At 41.2% G+C, this 18,254-nt stretch overlaps 1 protein-coding gene across 1 annotated transcript in view; it reads right to left on the minus strand.

The window, feature by feature from the left end:
* The window catches only part of NOS1 (nitric oxide synthase 1), a 108,074-nt gene that overhangs the window by 78,693 nt on the left and 11,127 nt on the right, over positions 1–18,254 (minus strand). The window contains exon 2 of the mRNA XM_044685444.1: positions 1,718–1,844. Within this exon, the coding sequence (XP_044541379.1) occupies positions 1,718–1,844 (127 nt within the window). The remainder of the gene's footprint in view (positions 1–1,717; positions 1,845–18,254) is intronic.

Raw genomic sequence — 18,254 nt, forward strand, 5'->3', positions numbered from 1 at the left:
TTCTAAGGTTCTTTCCAGCCCTGATATTCCCTGTTCTATAGGTCCTCCCACCTCTGACATTCTAGTTTCTAAGGTTCTTTCCAGCTCTGATATCCCCTGTTCTATGGTTCCTCCCACCTCTGACATTCTAGGTTCTAAGGTTCTTTCCAGCTCTGATATCCCCTGTTCTATGGTTCCTCCCACCTCTGATATCCTCAGTTCTAGAAAATCTGAAGAATCATAAAGCATTGAAAATCCATAGGTTGTATACCCTGCTAGGAAGGTTACCAAATAATTAAATGAATGATACAAAAATAATGTCTTTGGCTTAGATAATTAAAAAAAGAAGTGGAAATACTTAGAATGGAATTTTGTAAAATTTTTAAAAATTTGATGACACTAATCTCATTGACTAGCTCTTCCCAGAATCTCCATTTTAAGGAGGGGGTACGTAGGCCACTCAAGTCTCTATTCCTTTCCAGGCCATCTCTCTTAATTCCCCTCCTAGACTTTAACATTCTCTTGTGTTGGGTACTATTATTCCCTCTCCTTAATTTTATGTTGTCTTTTCTCATTAGAATATAATAAGCTAGGGGGCTGCTGGGTAGCTCAGTGGAGTGAGAGTCAGGCCTAGAGATGGGAGGTCCTAGGTTCAAATCCGGCCTCAGCCACTTCCCAGCTGTGTGACCCTGGGCAAGTCACTTGACCCCCATTGCCAACCCTTACCAATCTTCCACCTATGAGACAATACACAGAAGTTAAGGGTTTAAACAAAAAAAAGAATATAATAAGCTCCTTGAGGGCAGGGAATTATCTTTCTGCTTGCATTTACATTCCCAATGTAGCACAGTCCCTGGCACATTGTTGTTTGGCCGTTTCAGTCATGCCTGATTCTTCATCCTCCCATTCGGGTTTTGTTTTAGATAAGGTATTAGAGAGGTTTGTAATTGCTTTCTCCAGCTCATTTTCCAGATGAGGAAACTGAGGCAAACAGGGATAAGTGAATTGGCCAGGGTGATAATGCTAGTAAGTGTCTGAGGCTACATTTGAATTCAGGAAGATGAGTTTCCCCGAGTCCAGGTCTGGCACTCCACCCATCACCACCTAGCTCCCTGACCTGGCACACAGTAAACATTTAAATGATTGGTGACTTGATTTTCTTTGTTCCAAGGTACCTCTCAATACCAAGCATTCCCTGTCCTACAGTTTCTTCTAGCTCAATAATCCCTAGGCTGTGGCATTGAGCTCCTGTCAAAATTCAGCCAATGCCAGTTGGACAGCAACCCAACTCAAACCAGTGACTCAAAGAGCTTTCTGACTGGATGCTATGCTTTAATGACCTAGACCCGAGGTGCTGCTCCAGATCTGGTCCTTTGTGAATCAGGCCAGGCAGCTAGTTCTTGGCCTTTCAAGTGCTCTGTGTTCTTCCATGCAGTATAATGCAATATTTGTAAGTTGCCTTTGATGGTAGGAGCTCCAACTAAGACACCACGGTCTTTGAATGCTCACAATATGGTGGAGTGGACTGGGATACAACAAACATTAGAAGTACTTATTTGTGTGTGTGTGTGTGTGTGTGTGTGTGTGTGTGTGTGTGTGTGTGTGTAGCCAACTCTAGATGTAAATTCAATCTGGTTTCATTTAATTTGGTTCAGTCCTTTTTAGTTTAATTTGACAAATGTTTATTAAATACACATTCCATGCAAGGCACTCAGTCCTTATCAGCCAAGAGACCTACCTGCTCCTTTTCTGAATATGGGTTGTTCAAGACAACAGGCATGTTGTTCTTTCCCCACAAGTCATTGAAGACACGATCATTCTCCATCCCAAGTGCAAGAGGCTTATGGGACTTTCCTTCCAAGTCTCTGAAAAGGAGGATGCAGAAGGACAAGGGTTTGGGGGAATAGAGGGGAAGACATCAGTCAGTACTACTGAGATATTGAGCTATCCCAATTTAGAGGCACTGAAGATGGCTCTCTGTGGGGCTAGTCTTTCAAACAATCACAAAACTTGCTAGTTGGAAGTGACCTCAGGATTCATCTAATTCTAGCCCAACTCACATACAAGAAAGGAATCCCCACTAGAACATTCAACAAGTGGTCATTTATCATTTGCTTGAAGTCTTCCGAGGAGTGGGAACCCGCCACCTCTCAAGCCATCTCATTCCACTTGGGCACAGCTCTCATTGGCAGGGAGTTTTTCTTTCTGCTTCCATGGTCTTGAATCAATCAATTAGTGGACAAGCCCTCTTTAGGAACCTGTTGTATGCCAAGCACTGAATTAAGTGGCAAGGATACAAAACCAAAAGTCCCTGCTCTTGAGGACGTTACATTTTACTGAGTGTGTAGCATGTACATAATCAATCAGTCAACATTTCTTAAGTACTTACTACATGCCAGACACACGATTAGGCACACAATGACAAAGAATGGAGTAGTCTTTCCTCGAGGAGCTTATAGCCTGTTGGAGGGGCCCAAAATGTTCACATATACTGTAGATGTATATATAATAGATAAATGGTAATTGTTTTGGGAAAGGGATGAGCAGCTATAAATCAAAGGGATTACAGTGCTATCAGGAAAGGCTTTCTCTGGAAGGTTGAACTTAGCCAAGTCTTGAAGGGGCCAAGGGATTTTAAGACTTTAAAGAGACCCTTCACAGAACAAGAGGGCAATGACATAGTGTGTCATACAAAAGAATTTCTGGATGATTTGATATCAGGAGACTGGATTCAAGTCCCAGTGCTTGCTAGCTATGATTGTAGCCAAGGCTCCTCTTTGAACCTCAGTTTCCTTATTTGCAAAATAAGGAGAATCATGCTTCCCCTTCTGCCTTGAAGGGTTGGTAAACCTACAGTTGCTACTGAAATGTGGTCTTTAAACTCTGAGAATAGTTACTTATAAAGGTCCAACAGTAGGAATTAAAGCAATTTAAATTGTTAGAGGAAAGGAGTAGAGAAAGTAAATCAACTTGATGTTATTTTATTTAGCATTAGAGGCATTAGGGACCTCAGACACCATATAGTCTAACTCAGTGGTTCCCAAACTTTTTTGGCCTACCGCCCTCTTTTCAGAAAAAATACTACTTAGCACCCCTGGAAATTAATTTTTTTTAAAATTTTAATAGCAATTAATAGGAAAGATAAATGCAGCTGTGGCCATCACCGCTCCCTGGATCACTGCAGCACCCACCAGGGGGTGGTAGCACCCACTTTGGGAATCACTGGTCTAACTCATGCATTTTATTTTATTTTATTTTTTAAATTATGTGTAGAAACAATTTTTGGCAATTTTTATCCGACATTTTGTGATTCATATTCTCTCCCCTCACTCCCTATTCCCACTTCCTAAGATGGTATTTAATCTGATGTAGATTATTCCAGTGCTATCATGCAATATATATTTCCATATTCCTCATTCTATGAAAAAAGATGTACATGTCATATGTACAATAAAAACTCATGAAAGAAATAAAATGAAAAATGTGGTTCTTTGATCTGCAGATTCCAATAGCTCGCTCTTTGACTGTGGATAATATTTTTCATCATGAGTCCCTTGGGTTCCTCTAGGAATCTTGCTTTGATGCTAATTAACTCATTCATTTTACATGTCAAGAAACTGAGGCCCAGAGAGTTAAATATCTTGCCCAAGTTGCACAGGAAGAATATGATGGGGTAAAGATTTGAACCCAAGTCTTCTGCTTCTAATCAGCATTATTTCTCTGCATCTCTAAGACCCCAGACTTTGAGATCCTTTTCAACCACATTGATTTAGAAATATCAAACTTGAAGGAATCTTGTAGAGCTCTTCTTTGAACCCCCTCAATTGACTATGTAGTGAGACTTTGGTTTTGTGCCTTCCTAGATCACTTAATATGGCGGCACCAGATATCACTTAACATGGCGGCACTTAATATGGGAAGCACCAGAGACCCACTTTTGTATTTCCCTACCATGCAGGTGGGGTCAACTCTTTCCACTGGCTGCTTGGTCAGAATTGGCTACCAGACTGGGACAGTCTCTCCCCCAGTGGCATGAGGATGTCAAGGTCTTATCTATCTATAGCATGGGTGCCATGAATTGATCTGGGTGAGGGGCCTTCTTTCCCCCAAGACTCTATGATCCTGAAAAATGCTTTTGGGATTTCTAGACCCAGGCAGTGGAGTCTCTGGACCTAGAAGCTTGAGCCATGTTAACCTTGGAGACAGGCTGAATATTGCTGCCAGCTCTAAGAATCCAAGCCTAAGGGGGTTTCAGACTTGGAACTTGGTCAGCCTATGCAATATTGGAATTTACTCAATTTGTGAAACTGATTCCTTTCCCTTCCCCAGAGCCTGGGGAGGGCAACAAGGTAAAATAGGCTCCAAGAGTTATGGGGGGCATGTTTGTATATATATTTTTTGCCATTTCTTTGAAGTAAATAATCATTTGTAAAAGCTAATCAGAGTTGGTGGTTTACATGTGGCCAAATGGAACTGGGGTACAGTAAACCCTAAAACTGGAGGAATGCTAAACTTTTTAATGAGATGATTCCAAAGGAATCTGGATCAGAATGCTGACAAAGTGTTTTGCCAGCTCCCATCAAGTCAATCAATCACCTGAGGGTCATGAGGGGTAAAAGCTGAAAAACTGGAGTCTGGGTATTAACCTACCACGATGAGGGCATAATGAAGGTTCCATGTTGCTCTAATGGGTATAAGGTGCTGGAAGTTGTGATGGGGAGGGGAAATGAGATGCTACGGACATTCCCAGTGAGAGACTGGGTATACCTGGTGTACTTGAGCCAATGGCAGAGATGTACAGTTTTACAGTAAACAAAACTATCTCTCTAACCAAGCAAAAAAAGCTTATACAAAATATATCTTAAAACTCTTAGTTGAAACAATTGCAAAACAAAACTCCTCCTTCAGATTGACGGGAATTGTAGGCAGAGACAAAACCTCCCTCCAGCTTGGTCAAAATCCAAGAAGGAAGTGAAGCTCAGTTATTTCCAGTTGTAGACTCACAATTCCTTTCTACCCAGAATCCTTTCTCAGGGCTTCTCTCAAAATTCCCTTCCTTCGACTAACCCTAGAAATCAGATTATCCCTAACTATATTCCTACAGAGACACTAGATTACCTCCAAATTGCCTTAAAGGTATCAAAGAACCCAGGAAGAGGGGTAAAATGTAAGACAGCTGCTTTTTCAGATAATGGGGGCCAGGGTGATCACTGTTATATATTGAAGATGAAGCCAATGCCCAGGGCAGGCAGGTGACTTGCCCGGTATCCCACAGGTTCCATCATGCCATAAGTTATCTTACATGACTACATGCTTTTGACCTCCCAATTTCCAGTTGTGGAGGATCTGATTTTCAACATTCCCCCCCCCCTAAAAATTCCTTTCAACAAGAAAAAAAACACCATGTGTTGTGAATCTTCAGGGTTATTTAATATATCACTCAAAATAGTCTGTTATTTTTTTTACTGCTTAAAGTGCCATTAAAGAATTTTAGGCACAGGCTCCCTGGACCATCATTGTAAACCCTCATGAGGTGAGGAGAATCTCTAAATGGGAACCACTGATCCAATCTAAATCATATCTGAAAAAAGAATCCCCTGGACAATGCCCATGAGAGATGGTCATCCAGGTTTCTGGCAATGACCTCCAGTGAGGTACAACCCACTGCCTTCAGAGGCAGCCTGTTCTACTTGGAGATGGTTACCAATCATTACCAATTTTTCCCTTTAAATTATACAAAGGTAAAGAATGCTTCTCCAGGACCAAGCAGAGAAAATTCTAAGAGATAGAAAAGCTCAAGATGCTTAGGGTATAAAAGGGGAAAAAGCATGAAATGCTGAAGGTTGACTAGTGAGGGCACTCAGAAATCTTTACAATATCCTCTCCCTCATCCCTAAACTCCTGCAAAGTCTGGCTCCTCTTAGGACTTCCATTTTAAGGAAAGTGTCTTAGCCTGTTTTCTGTATTCCCAGAATCCATCAAAGTTCCTGACTTATAGTAGATGCTCAATAGCTATTTTTGATTCATCGATTATTTGATTAACTTTCATTATCCTCTGGGCACCAGTTCTGACTCTAGGCTTTCTCTATCCACAAGCCTGTTTGGGTGCTTTCCTCCTCCTCCGATTTTTAAATTTACTTTTTATATGTTTTCCTACATTAGAATATAAGTTCCTTGAGGGTGTTCTTCAGTCTTTTGCCACGTCTGACTCTGTGATCCCATTCGAGGTTTTCTTGGCAGAGATACTGGAATGGTCTTCTATTTCCTGCTTTCGCTCATTTTACAGATGAGAAAACCGAGGCAAATGAGGTTAAGCGACTTGCCCAATCCCCATATCTAATAAGTATCTGAGTCTGGATTTGAATGCAGGAAAACTCATCTTCCGAACTCCAGGCTTGGCACTCTATCCATTGCATCACCTAGCAGCCTAATCGTTGAGGGCAGATTGTTTTTTTCTTTTTTTCTTTTTTTAACATTTATTAATATTCATTTTTTAGAAAAGTTAACATGGTTACATGATTCATGCTCCTACTTTCCCCTTCACCCCTCGCCCTCCCTCCACCCATGGCCAATGCGCATTTCCACTGGTTTTAACATGTGTCATTGATCAAGACCTATTTCCGAATTGTTGATCATTGCGTTGGTGTGGTAGTTTCGAATCAAAATCCCCAATCATGTCTGCCTCAACCCATGTGTTCAAGCTGTTGTTTTTCTTCTGTGTTTCCACTCTTGCAGTTCTTCCTCTGAATGTGGGTAGTGTTCTTTTCCATAAATCCCTCAGAATTGTCCTGGATCATTGCATTGCTGCTAGTACAGAAGTCCATTACATTCAATTTTACCACAGTGTATTGGTCTCTGTGTACAATGTTCTTCTGGCTCTGCTCCTTTTGCTCTGCATCAATTCCTGGAGGTCTTTCCAGTTCACATGGAATTCCTCCAGTTTATTATTCCTTTGAGCACAATAGTATTCCATCACCAGCAGATACCACAATTTGTTCAGTCATTCCCCAATTGAAGGACATACCCTCCTTTTCCAGTTTTTAGCCACCACAAAAAGCGCAGCTATAAATATTTTCGTACAAGTCTGTTTATGATCTCTTTGGGGTACAAACCCAACAATGGTATGGCTGGATCAAAGGGCAGGCAGTCTTTTATAGCCCTTTGAGTGTAGTTCCAAATTGCTATCCAGAATGGTTGGATCAGTTCACAACTCCACCAGCAATGCATTAATGTCAAGGGTGCATTGTTTTGTCTTTCTTCATGCATTAATATTCCTAGGGCTTAACACAGAGTCTGGCACTTAGTAGGTGCTTAATAGATGCTTGCTGACTTGAATAGACATACACTATTATAGCTTAAGTATTATTCCTTCCCATTTTATAGATCTTAGAATTGAGAATGTTGGAAAGGGGCTCTTGAGGATGAGTGGACATTCAGTTTTTGTTTGAAGTTCTCCAGGGAGGAAACATAGGATTCCTTCCTTATTCTTAGAGACATTTGTAATTATCAGAGGGAACATTCTGTTTTACCTTCCCCAAAATGTGTACTTATAACATTCTCTACTTGTGGCTCTTGATCTGAAATGCTTCATAAGTCAGTGATATCCAGGAGTGACAAGCAGGGCAAATATTTTCTACATGACTTTCTATCTCCCGTCTCTGTGCCTTTATACTGCCTGTCATCCATGCCTAGAATTCACTCCTTTGTTACTTATACCTCTTAGAATCCATAATTTTCTTCAAGGTACTTCTTATCCCTTTCCCAATTCTTCCAGCTACTAATGCCTTCCTCCCTCCCACCCCCCTGACAAAATTGTCTTGCCTCTATTTTGTATATATTTCGGATATTCATATATATGGACATGTTTCTCCCTCTTGGCTAGATTATAAGCTGCTTGAGGGCAAGAAATTGCTTGATTTTTGTTTTCTGTATTCCCAGCATCCATCAAAGTTCCTGGCTTATAGTAGATGCTTAATAGCTATTTTTGATTCATTGATTATTTGGTTAACTTATGAGGGGGTTAACTTGGGGCTCATAAATATATTTTAAAAAACTGTTTTGAGAACTATTTCAATAGAAGCGGTTTCCTTTGTAATCCTGTATATTTTATGAATTTAAGGATATTCTGAGGGAGTCTCGATAGGTTGTACCCAGCTACCCAGGGAGTCTAAGGACACAAAAAAGGTGAAGGATGCTTGATTGAATACAAGATTCTCAGAAGCCTTTTCCAGAATTTCTTTTTTCTTTCTTAAAATTTATTTAATTAATTTGGAATATTTTTCCATAGTTACATGATTCATGTTCTTTCCCTCTCCTCTTCCCTCCTCCCTCCTGGAGCCTACAAGCAGTTCCACTGCTTTCCCAGAATTTAGATGCTCAGACTTTATAGTTCTAGGAGAAAATCTTGTGAGTGGGTAGGAAGACCTAGAATGTGTGCCTAGATGTTTCAGAACTGGTGTCAGGTCTCCCATCCCCAGGAGGCAGGGCGGGGGGGGGGGGGGAAGCCAACTGAAGCATGGCTAATTTTCCTCAGTTTGCACAATAACTAATTACATTCAGCATCAAGTAGCAAGTGTTGGAGCAACATTGTTGAAGTAAGGTCTGAAATGAAGCTGGCAAAGAAGGATTGGGTTTGGTTTGACAATAGCTTATTTGTTTCTCTCTTTTTTCAAACATGAGACCCTCTATGATGGGAGTTGTCCTTCCTAGCTCTTGCAGTGCTCTCCCCTCTGACTGGCATTGTATAGACCTCAAGAATGAACATAGGGGGCAGCTGGGTGGCTCAGTGGATTGAGAGTCAGGCCTAGAGACGGGAGGTCCTGGGTTCAAATCTGACCTCAGACACTTCCCAGCTGTGTGACCCTGGGCAAGTCACTTTACTCCCATTGCCTACCCTTACCACTCTTCTGCCTTGGAGCCAATACACAGTATTGACTCCAAGATGGAAGGTAAGGGCTTTAAAAAAAGAATGAACATAGTCTAGTAGACACAGGGTAAAGAGGGCAGAATTATTGAGTATTCTGTGGCTCAGGGTTCAGCCAGAAATAGATCTAATGAGAGCAGCAGGTATTGTGGCAGATTGAGTCAAAGAGGGGTAGCTCCAAGAAAAGAAAAGCTCCCTAACCATGACGGTAGAAGGGCTACCTTGGGAGATAGTGAGCTCTCTCTCATTGGAAGTCTTCTAAGAAAGAGTGGATGGCCATTTGTCAGGGATGCTACATGAGAGATTCTTGTTCAAGTCTGAACTCTGCTACCAAGGTCTCTTCCAATTCTGTAGGTGAGTGAATGGAAACAGGAATTGATGGAGAAAAAAATATTCAAGGATATTTCTGGGGTTATAAACCTTGGTGACTGGGACAATGGTGGCATCCTCAAAAGAAGAGGGAATTTTACCTCACGGGATCAAAGATTTAGGGTTGGAAGACATCTTATTGGCCATCTAGGTCAACCTCATCCCATTTTACAAATGGGGAGGCTGAGTTCTGTTGAGGTTAAATGACTTGGCCAAGATCTTGGAGGATTCAGGTGAACTGAACTCTAAGTTGCCTCTAGCTTTAACTCTGTGATCCTTTTGTTATAGCATTGTGTATACATCTTGCATGTACAGTTTGGTTAGTGGGTTGTCTCCCAAATTGTAATGTGAGCTTCTTGGGAACAGAGACTTTTTTGTTTCTGTTGTTGGCATGTTTTTTCTTTTCTTTGCATTCCCAGTGCTTAGGACAGTGCCTGGCATGCTATAGGTGAATAATAAATGTTTATTGCTTTAGAGTTTCTCAGAGCACTGAATTGTTACATCAATCAGTTCATACCTATTAAGTACCTACTATGTGCTAGGAACTGGGCTAACCACTAAGGCTATAAAATGAGGCAAAAGACAGCTGTATACCTCAAAGAATTTGCAGTCTAATGTGGGAGACAATATGCAACACATATATACAAAAAAAGCTATGTAAAGGATAAATTTCCTCATTAACAGAGGAAAAGCACTAATGACTTGTTAAAGCTTACAGAGCCAGTTTGTGTCAGAGGCAGGACATGAACTAAGATCTTCCTGACTCCAGGACTAGTACTCTATCCGTTTATTCAATGATAGGACCAGAATCTCAGAATTTATCAGTTGGAAAGAACTTCAGAGGCCATCTAAGTCCAACTCATACCTCATAAGAATCCCTTCTACCACCTCCTCAACTCTGCTTGAAGACCTCCAAGGATGGGGAGCTCCTTACTTCCGGGGGCAACTCATTTTACTTTTGTTCAGCCATGTCTGATTCTCTGTGATGCCATTTTGGGGTTTTCTTGGCAAAGATAATGTAGTGGTTGGCCATTTCCTTCTCCAGTTCATTTTACAGATGAGGAAACTGAGGCAAACAGGGTTAAATGATTTGCTCAGGGTCACACAGTGTCTGAGGTGGGATTTCAAATTGGCAATATGAGTCTTCCTGATTCCATGTTTAGAGCTCTATCCACTGTGCCACCTAGCTGTCCTTCATTCTACTTTTGGACAGTTCTAATTTTTTATGAGATTTCCTGACATTAGGCTTAAATTTGCTTCTTATTACATTCACCCATTGCTCCTGGCTCTACATTTTTGGGGTCACATAAATTAAGTCTAATGCTTCTTCCACATGTCAGTCCTTCATATACTTGAAGACAACTACCATGTGTCTCCAGACTCTTCTCTTCCCTAGCCCAATCATACCCAGTTCTTTCATCCATTCCTTGGATGTCATGGACCTAAGGCCCTTCATTATTTGGGTTGCCTTCCTCTGGACACTGTCCAGCTTATCAACGTCATCTCTAAATTTTGATGCCCAGTTCTTCAGATGTGGTCTGATGAGGGTTGAATATTATGGGATTCCTTATTCTTGAAAGATATAGATATAGATATAGATATAGATACCTCCTTTATTGCTGCCCAAGAATGCCTATGTTGGAAGGGATCTCATAGGCCATCTCATCTAATCTGACCCTGATCAACAAGGACAAATGATATCCTAGCACTCCCTCGAAGCCCTACAGGGAGGAATCACAGGGCTCTTCCTCACTCTCGGAGATATTTTCAATTGTGAGAAAGAACATTTTGTTTTCCTCTCTTCAGAATGTCCTCTGTTAACATTCCCTGAGTGGCTCTTGAACCAAGTGTCACTGGTATGTTTATAGAAGGGGGTGATAATCAGAGCAAATTCTCTGTGAGGGAGTTAGAGTATTCCTCCTCTAAGGTCTTTTCTAGGCTCATATCCTTTGACTTTATGGTGCCTGGTACAGAGGTTTTCAATAAAACTCTAAAAAATTGTCTGATGAGGGAGTTGAAAGTGAAAGGGCTCTTAAATGGAGGGGGTGGTCTGTGAACCTTTTTAAAATATCTCATTTCAAAATAACTGCTTCTTTTGTAATCCTGTGTATTTTATTTTATGCATTTTTGTAAATATAATTCTGTGGAAGAGTCTGCAGGCTTCACTAAACTAACTGCCCAAAGGGGGCCAGGACACACAAGGCTAAAAACATCTGGTCTAGAAGATACCTCTAAGATCTCTTCCAGAACTCATGTCCTTTGATTTTATAATACTTAGCACATTGGAGGTGCTTAATAAAAGGTTTTGTTTTTATTCATCCATCAATTGCTTAATGGAAAGGGAAGTGCTTAATCTGGGGTCTTAACTTGGAGCCAGTGAACCGAAACACTTTCTTTTTAATGACTATATTTCAATACAGTTGGCTTCCTTTTGCAAACCTAGCATCTAAGATTAGACTTATTCTGTTTGGTCCCAAAAGGGTGGAAGTAGGAGCAATGGATGAATGTTAGGAAGAATCAAATTTAGGCTTGATATCAGGAAATCTCATCAAAAATTAGAGCTGTCTAAAAGTAGAATGGATTTTTCTGAGAGGTGAGGGGATCCTCCTCCCTGGAGGTCCTCAAGTAGAGTTGGGGAGGTTATAGTGAGGATTCGTTTGGTATATGGGGTAGACTGAGAAGGAGTCATTCGCCAGGTTGCCCAAAGGGTCCATGACACAAAAAATCACCCCTGTTCTAGAGGATCTTTCTAAGATCCTTTCCAGAGTTCACATCCTTTGCCTTCACAATTCCAGGACATAAGCCTTTGAGTCAATAGGGAGACCTGGAATGAGTACCTCTATACTGTAGGGAGAGAAGATCTTGCTTCAGCTCCCCTTTCTCCAGGAGGCAGGGCAAGGAGGGACTAGCCATTTGAAATAATTTTGCTTGGTTTGCACAATAACTAATTACACCCCAGTGTCAAGCAGTAAGTGTTGGAGCAGCATTGCTATAGGCAGGTCTGCAATGGAGCATGCAAAAAAAAATGATCATGTTGGGTTTAATAACAGCTTGCTTGTCCCCGATCTTTCAAACATGAGACCTTGGCTGTAAGATGGCAGAGGAGGCTCAGGGCTCATCCAGGAACAAGGCTCATGCCAACATCAGTCAGGGTTCCAAGCTGAGGTGTGCTCAAATCCAGGGAGGGGCACCTCAGAAGGTAATCATCTCCCTGAGGGCTTCCTGCAAAGATCTAAGAGTCACTTGTCATGGATATTGTAGAAGGAATTTTTGTTAAGGTAGAGGTTAGACCACATGGTCTCTGAGCTAACTATTCAGCTCAAAGAATTTGTCTCTGAAATACAAGAGGTAATAAGGGCACTGTTCTCCATCAGAGGACCTTGAGTTCAAGTCTGACCCTAATGCTTACTAGTTCTGAGACCTTAGGCAAGTCAGTTCACTTTTCTAATAATAATAGCTGATAACACCTACAGATTTTATATACGTTATTCAATTTTACCCCATAATAGCCTTGAGAAGTAGGTGGCTCAGTCATTGACATCCTGTTTCTGCTGGAACCACCTCCCTCTCCCCCAGCCCTGATTAGTCTGAACACGCTAAGTACAAAAGTCCATAGAGCATATTTAAACTAATTTGTTAACACCAACCCATTTATTTTTATATTTCTGCACAATCAATACATCAAAGAACTTTGGTCCATTGGCGAATGACAACGAAGATTAAAACTCATCTATAACTTAGTAGATAAGTCTTGGGCTTAGAGTGGCTTGCCCATGGCTACACAAGCAACGTGTCAGAAATCAGACTCAATCCTAGCGCTTCCTGAGTCCAGGGCTACCATTCTATTCACTATGTCTTTCTCCCTTTCTCCCATGTAGAATGGAGGACATAGCTATTCTACAGAGGAAGAAACAGCCATCAAGACGTTGATTAAATGTTTTCTATGTGCCATGTACTGCTCGATGTGCTGGGGATACGAAGGAAAGTAAACTGCTGGCTCTGCCTTCAAGGAGATGGGAGAACAGAGACTGTTCCAGGTTTTAAACCATCTCCTCAGGATTCTATGGAGGGCCAGAAATAGAATCTGAGAGAGGGCTTGGATATCTTAAATCTAAATCTACCCACTGCAGCTATCTCTACTAAATATCTTGGTTATTCGGCAAGATTTGCTCAAGTCATCTTTTGGTGCCTCATCTTGGCATGGCAGTGACCTTGAGCACTTGAAGTTTATGCCAGAAGAACATGAGATCTGGCAGGTCCAAAGAAGAAAAGTTTCAAGAATAGATCTAATTATTAAATCATAGGTTTAAAGCTGGAAGGGACCCTAGAGGTTATTGAGTCCAACTCTCAGTTTTGGTGGTATGTTTTGTCCAGGGCCTTTCTTATTGAGGCAATATAGAGCAGTGGAAAAAGTATATTTTGGCATCAGAGAACCTCAGTTCAAATCCTGTCCCTGGTGTATATTACCCATATGACCTTGGCCAATTCCCTTATCCTCTCTGCTCCTCAGTTTCTTTATCTGTAAAATGAAAGCATGGAACTAGATGACCTTAAATTCCCCTTCTAGCCTCACATCTGTGATCCCCTTTGGGATCAGTTCTCTAAATTCTTTTCTTTTAAAAACCCTTCCTTTCTAATTTCAGCATTAATTTTAAGACAGAAGAGTAGCAAAGGCTAGGAAATCAGGGTTAAATGACTTTCCCAGGGTCATATAGCTAGGAAATGTGTGACATCAGATCCTAGGTCCTCTTGACTCTATGTGTGGCACTCTATCCATTGTACTACCTACCTGCTCTGAGTCCTCTCTGTTTCTTGACATCCTTTTGCATGTATTTTGTATTTACTTATTGCACCTGTGTGCCTGTTGCATCCCCTGCAGTAGAATGTAAACTGTCTGAGGGCAAGGGTTGCTCCTCTTTGGGTTCTTGTACCTTCAGCACCTAGGACAGTGCCTGACACAGAGCAGGCACTTCACATACACTTTTTTTTTTTTAATCCTCTTGGAGTCAATACTGTGTATTGGTTCTAAGGCAGAAGAGTGGTAAGGGCTAGGCAATGGGGGTCAAGTGACTTGCCCAGGGTCACACAGCTGGGAAGTGTCTGGGCCATATTTGAACCTAGGACCTCCTGTCTCTAGGCCTGACTCTCAATCCACTGAGCTATCCAGCTGCCCCCCACTTAACATACTCTTGTTGAATTGAATAGGTGCTGTGCCAAGTCTGGCTTTGATATCATAATTTCAAAACAAATATTTTGAAGAAAGACATGCAATTTTTTTTCACATAGAAATCTCATTCCTGCATGTGGAAAACCAAGGTTCCATGGTATAAGAGGGAAAGGGGAAGAGGAAGGAATAAGCATTTACTATGTGCCAAACATTGTGCCAAAGTGCTTTACAAACATGATCTCATTTGACAATATTAATATATAATTTTCATTAACATGATAATAAACAGTTAAAGGCAACATTTCTATTTTCTAACGAAGTCTGATGAGTTCAGGTACATTCATCTGCTGAGCAAGTCCTTTATTAGATTGGTGAACTTTACCTTTGAGAGGAAAAACAAAATCTGGCATCCAGGTCTCTTGGGTGAATATGTGTGTGAGGTGGGGGTAGTACAGAGTGTAAACACTGCATCTGTCTACAGAGTAATTCCCAAAGCAAACTTCCAGAGGTCTGGATTTGGATCACTTTATTGTTTATGCCATTAAAATAAACTCTTACCTTCTTTCTTAGAATTGCTACTAAGTACTGGTTCCAAGGCAAAAGAGTGGTAAGAGCTAGGGGTTATGTGACTTGAACAGGGTTATAAAGCTAGGAAGTTTCTGGGGCTATATTTAAGCCCAGGACATCCCATCTTCAGGCCTGGCACTCTATCCACTGAACCACCTAGCTGCCCCCTTCATGCCAATTTTTTTTTAATTTTAAACCCTTAACTTCTGTGTATACTTATAGGTGGAAGAGTGGTAAGGGGTAGGCAATGGGGGTCAAGTGACTGGCCCAGGGTCACACAGCTGGGAAGTGTCTGAGGCCGGATTTGAACCTAGGACCTCCCGTCTCTAGGCCTGGCTCTCAATCCACTGAGCTACCCAGCTGCCCCCCTTCATGCCAATTTTTGATGGTGAATGGAGGCTCACTGACTCTTAACTGCCACCTGAGAACTCTGCCATGTCAAAATGATCTTCCTCTGTCTCTTCTCTCCCCCAGCTAGGTCCCTGAGCACACTCTAAATATTAACTATATTGACATATATTTAATACGTGTAACATATAACTATATATATATATATAAATAAAATAATATATCGATATATTTAATATATAATTTATATATAATATATAATTTATATATGTAATAAATATTAAAATCCTACTCATACTTGAGAGACCAAATACAAACTTCATTTGAAACAAGCCAACAAGCATTTATTTAGTTAGTGCTCCCTATGTGCCAGGTACTATGTTAAAATACAGGGATATAGAGAAAGGCAAATGACAGTCCCTGGCCTTAAGGAGCTCACATTCTAATGAAGGAGACCACATGCAAACAGCTACATACCTATAAGATCCATGAAGGCCACACTAGGGTGGTCTCAAAGGGAAAATACTAAGCTTAAGGAAGACAGAAAGTCTTCTTGCAGAAGGTGGATCTTGAGGAGAAGCTTGATGGAAGTCACAGAACTTAGGAGGCAGAGATAAGAGGGGAGAGAATTCCAGGTACAGAGGATAGCCAGTGAAAGGTCTACAGTTGGATGATGGAATGTTTTTGGTTGGAACAGTGAGGAGACCAGTGTCATCTGATCATGGAGTGCATAGATGAGAGAGTAAGGTAGAAGAAGGTTATATAGCTGGGAAGAAAAAGATTATGAGACCCTTTAAAACAAAAAAGAGGCTTTTTATTTTATTCCGAAGATAATGGAGAACACTGGAGTTTATTGGAGAGAGGTACACTGAGTTATGTGGCTAGGTCTGGGCTTTAGGAAGATCAACTGACTATTGGTTTGAGGATGGATAAGAGTTTAGAGAGACTTGAGACAGGTAGATCCCCAAGAAAGCTCTAGCAAAAGGTTTGAGATGATAAAGACCTACACCAAGATGGCAGCAGTTTCAGAGGAGAGAAAGGGAAGTATTGGAGAGATATTAAGAAGATAGAAATGACTGGACTTGGCCACTGATTGGATATGGGGGTGGTAAGAGAGAGTTGGGAGTCAAAGATAACACCTAGATTGTGTGACTAAGAAGGTGATGTTCCCCTTAATAGTGACAGGAAAGTCAGGAAGTGGGGAGGGCTTGTGTGGGAAGATGATGATAAGTTCGGTTTTGGACATCTTGAGTATGAGATATTTTTGGGATGTTAAGTTTGAGAAGTCCAATAGGCCGTTAGATATGATGCTAGAGATCAAAGGGAAGTTAAGTTTGGACAAATAACTAAAAACCATCTGCACAGAGATGATTACAGAGTCCATGAGAGCTGATGAGACACCAAGAGTAATAGCATAGCTCAGTGGTTCCCAAACTTTTTTGGCCCACTGCCCCCTTTCCAGAAAAAAATATTACTTAGCGCCCCCTGGAAATTATGAAACTATTTATTGAACTCAGAATAGAATGTAATACAAAAAAGTGTGGCCATCACTGTCTCCCCTGGATCGCTGCAGTGCCCACCAGGGGGCGGTGGCGCCCACTTTGGGAATCATTGATATAGACTATAGAGGGAGAAGAGAAGGCCTTGGACAGAGCCTTGTATGACACCTATGGTTAGCAGATAAGATCTGGGCAAATAACCAGCAGAGAACGTTGAGAAAGAACAGTCACACAGGTAGGAGGAGAACCAGGAGAGATCAGTATCATAGAGAAACTGAGAGAAGAAAGTGATCGACAGTGTCCAAGGCTTCAGAGGTCAAGGAGAATGAGGACTGAGAGAAGGCCATTAGGTTTGGCAATTAACAAATCAGTGGGAACTTCAGAGAGCCATTTTGGTTGGATGGTTAGGTTGGAAGTCTGACTGAAGAGAAATGAAATGATTGAGAGGAAAGGAAACAGAGGCAGCGATTGCAGAGGGCATTCTCAAGGATTTTAGCTAGAAAAAGGAGGAGAGACTTGAATTTGAATTCTGTCACATGTTATGCGAACTTGGGCAAGACATTTCATTTCTTGAGGCCTCCATTTCTCATCTGTAGATGAGAATGTAGAAAGAAACCCAGTATTGTTTTTTTTTTGTTTTAAAAGTATCAATTATTTTATTTCAAGATGGCAGGTTGAGCCAAAATTAAAATTTAAGATCTATTTTAAGAACTTTTAGTAGTGTTCTAAGCTTCATTAATGTTTTTCAAATATTACACCCAAATAGACGTTGAGCAGAAAGATAATTTTTCAATAAAATAACTATCCTACTATTTATAAACCTCGTGTCTCTGTTACAGAGGAGCTATTTTCCCTCACACATCTCTAGGGAAGGTTTAGGCTCAGCCTTAGGAGGGATGGCAGTACTATGAATGTGAAAGTGCTGGCTGCATGTCCCATCAACTTCATGAGTCACAAAGCCAGTTACTGCTGAACAATCTTTCCCAGTGATGGGAGATTTAGCTAAGGAGGAAAAGGAGCTGATGCATGGCTGTTTTGGGAAATCCATAGAACATGGCTCGGATTCCCTTTCAGATACTTTCCATCCTGGCTCTAGAGCAGCATAGGGTCAGTGTAGACGGCATGAGACATGCAAGGAAACACAACCACCTTTTAAAGAGGGAGAACGCCAGAGCCATCCATAAAAGCATAAAGGGAGACAGGTAGGAAAGACTCAGTCTACCATCACCAAAGGCTTTTTGAATCCTTACCTGCAGCTCGCTTCTGCATTCTTCCACATATCTTACTGGTACTCTTTCCAAAAGACTGGCTGATCTATCCAGAGTACACCAGCACTGAAGACAACACGAAGCTCACTTAAATGCTTACTCTTTCTATAAACCAGGCATAGGACCAGCCCCAG

Source organism: Gracilinanus agilis, chromosome 1 (genome assembly GCF_016433145.1).
Source record: "Gracilinanus agilis isolate LMUSP501 chromosome 1, AgileGrace, whole genome shotgun sequence".
Classification (NCBI taxonomy): Eukaryota; Metazoa; Chordata; class Mammalia; order Didelphimorphia; family Didelphidae; genus Gracilinanus; species Gracilinanus agilis.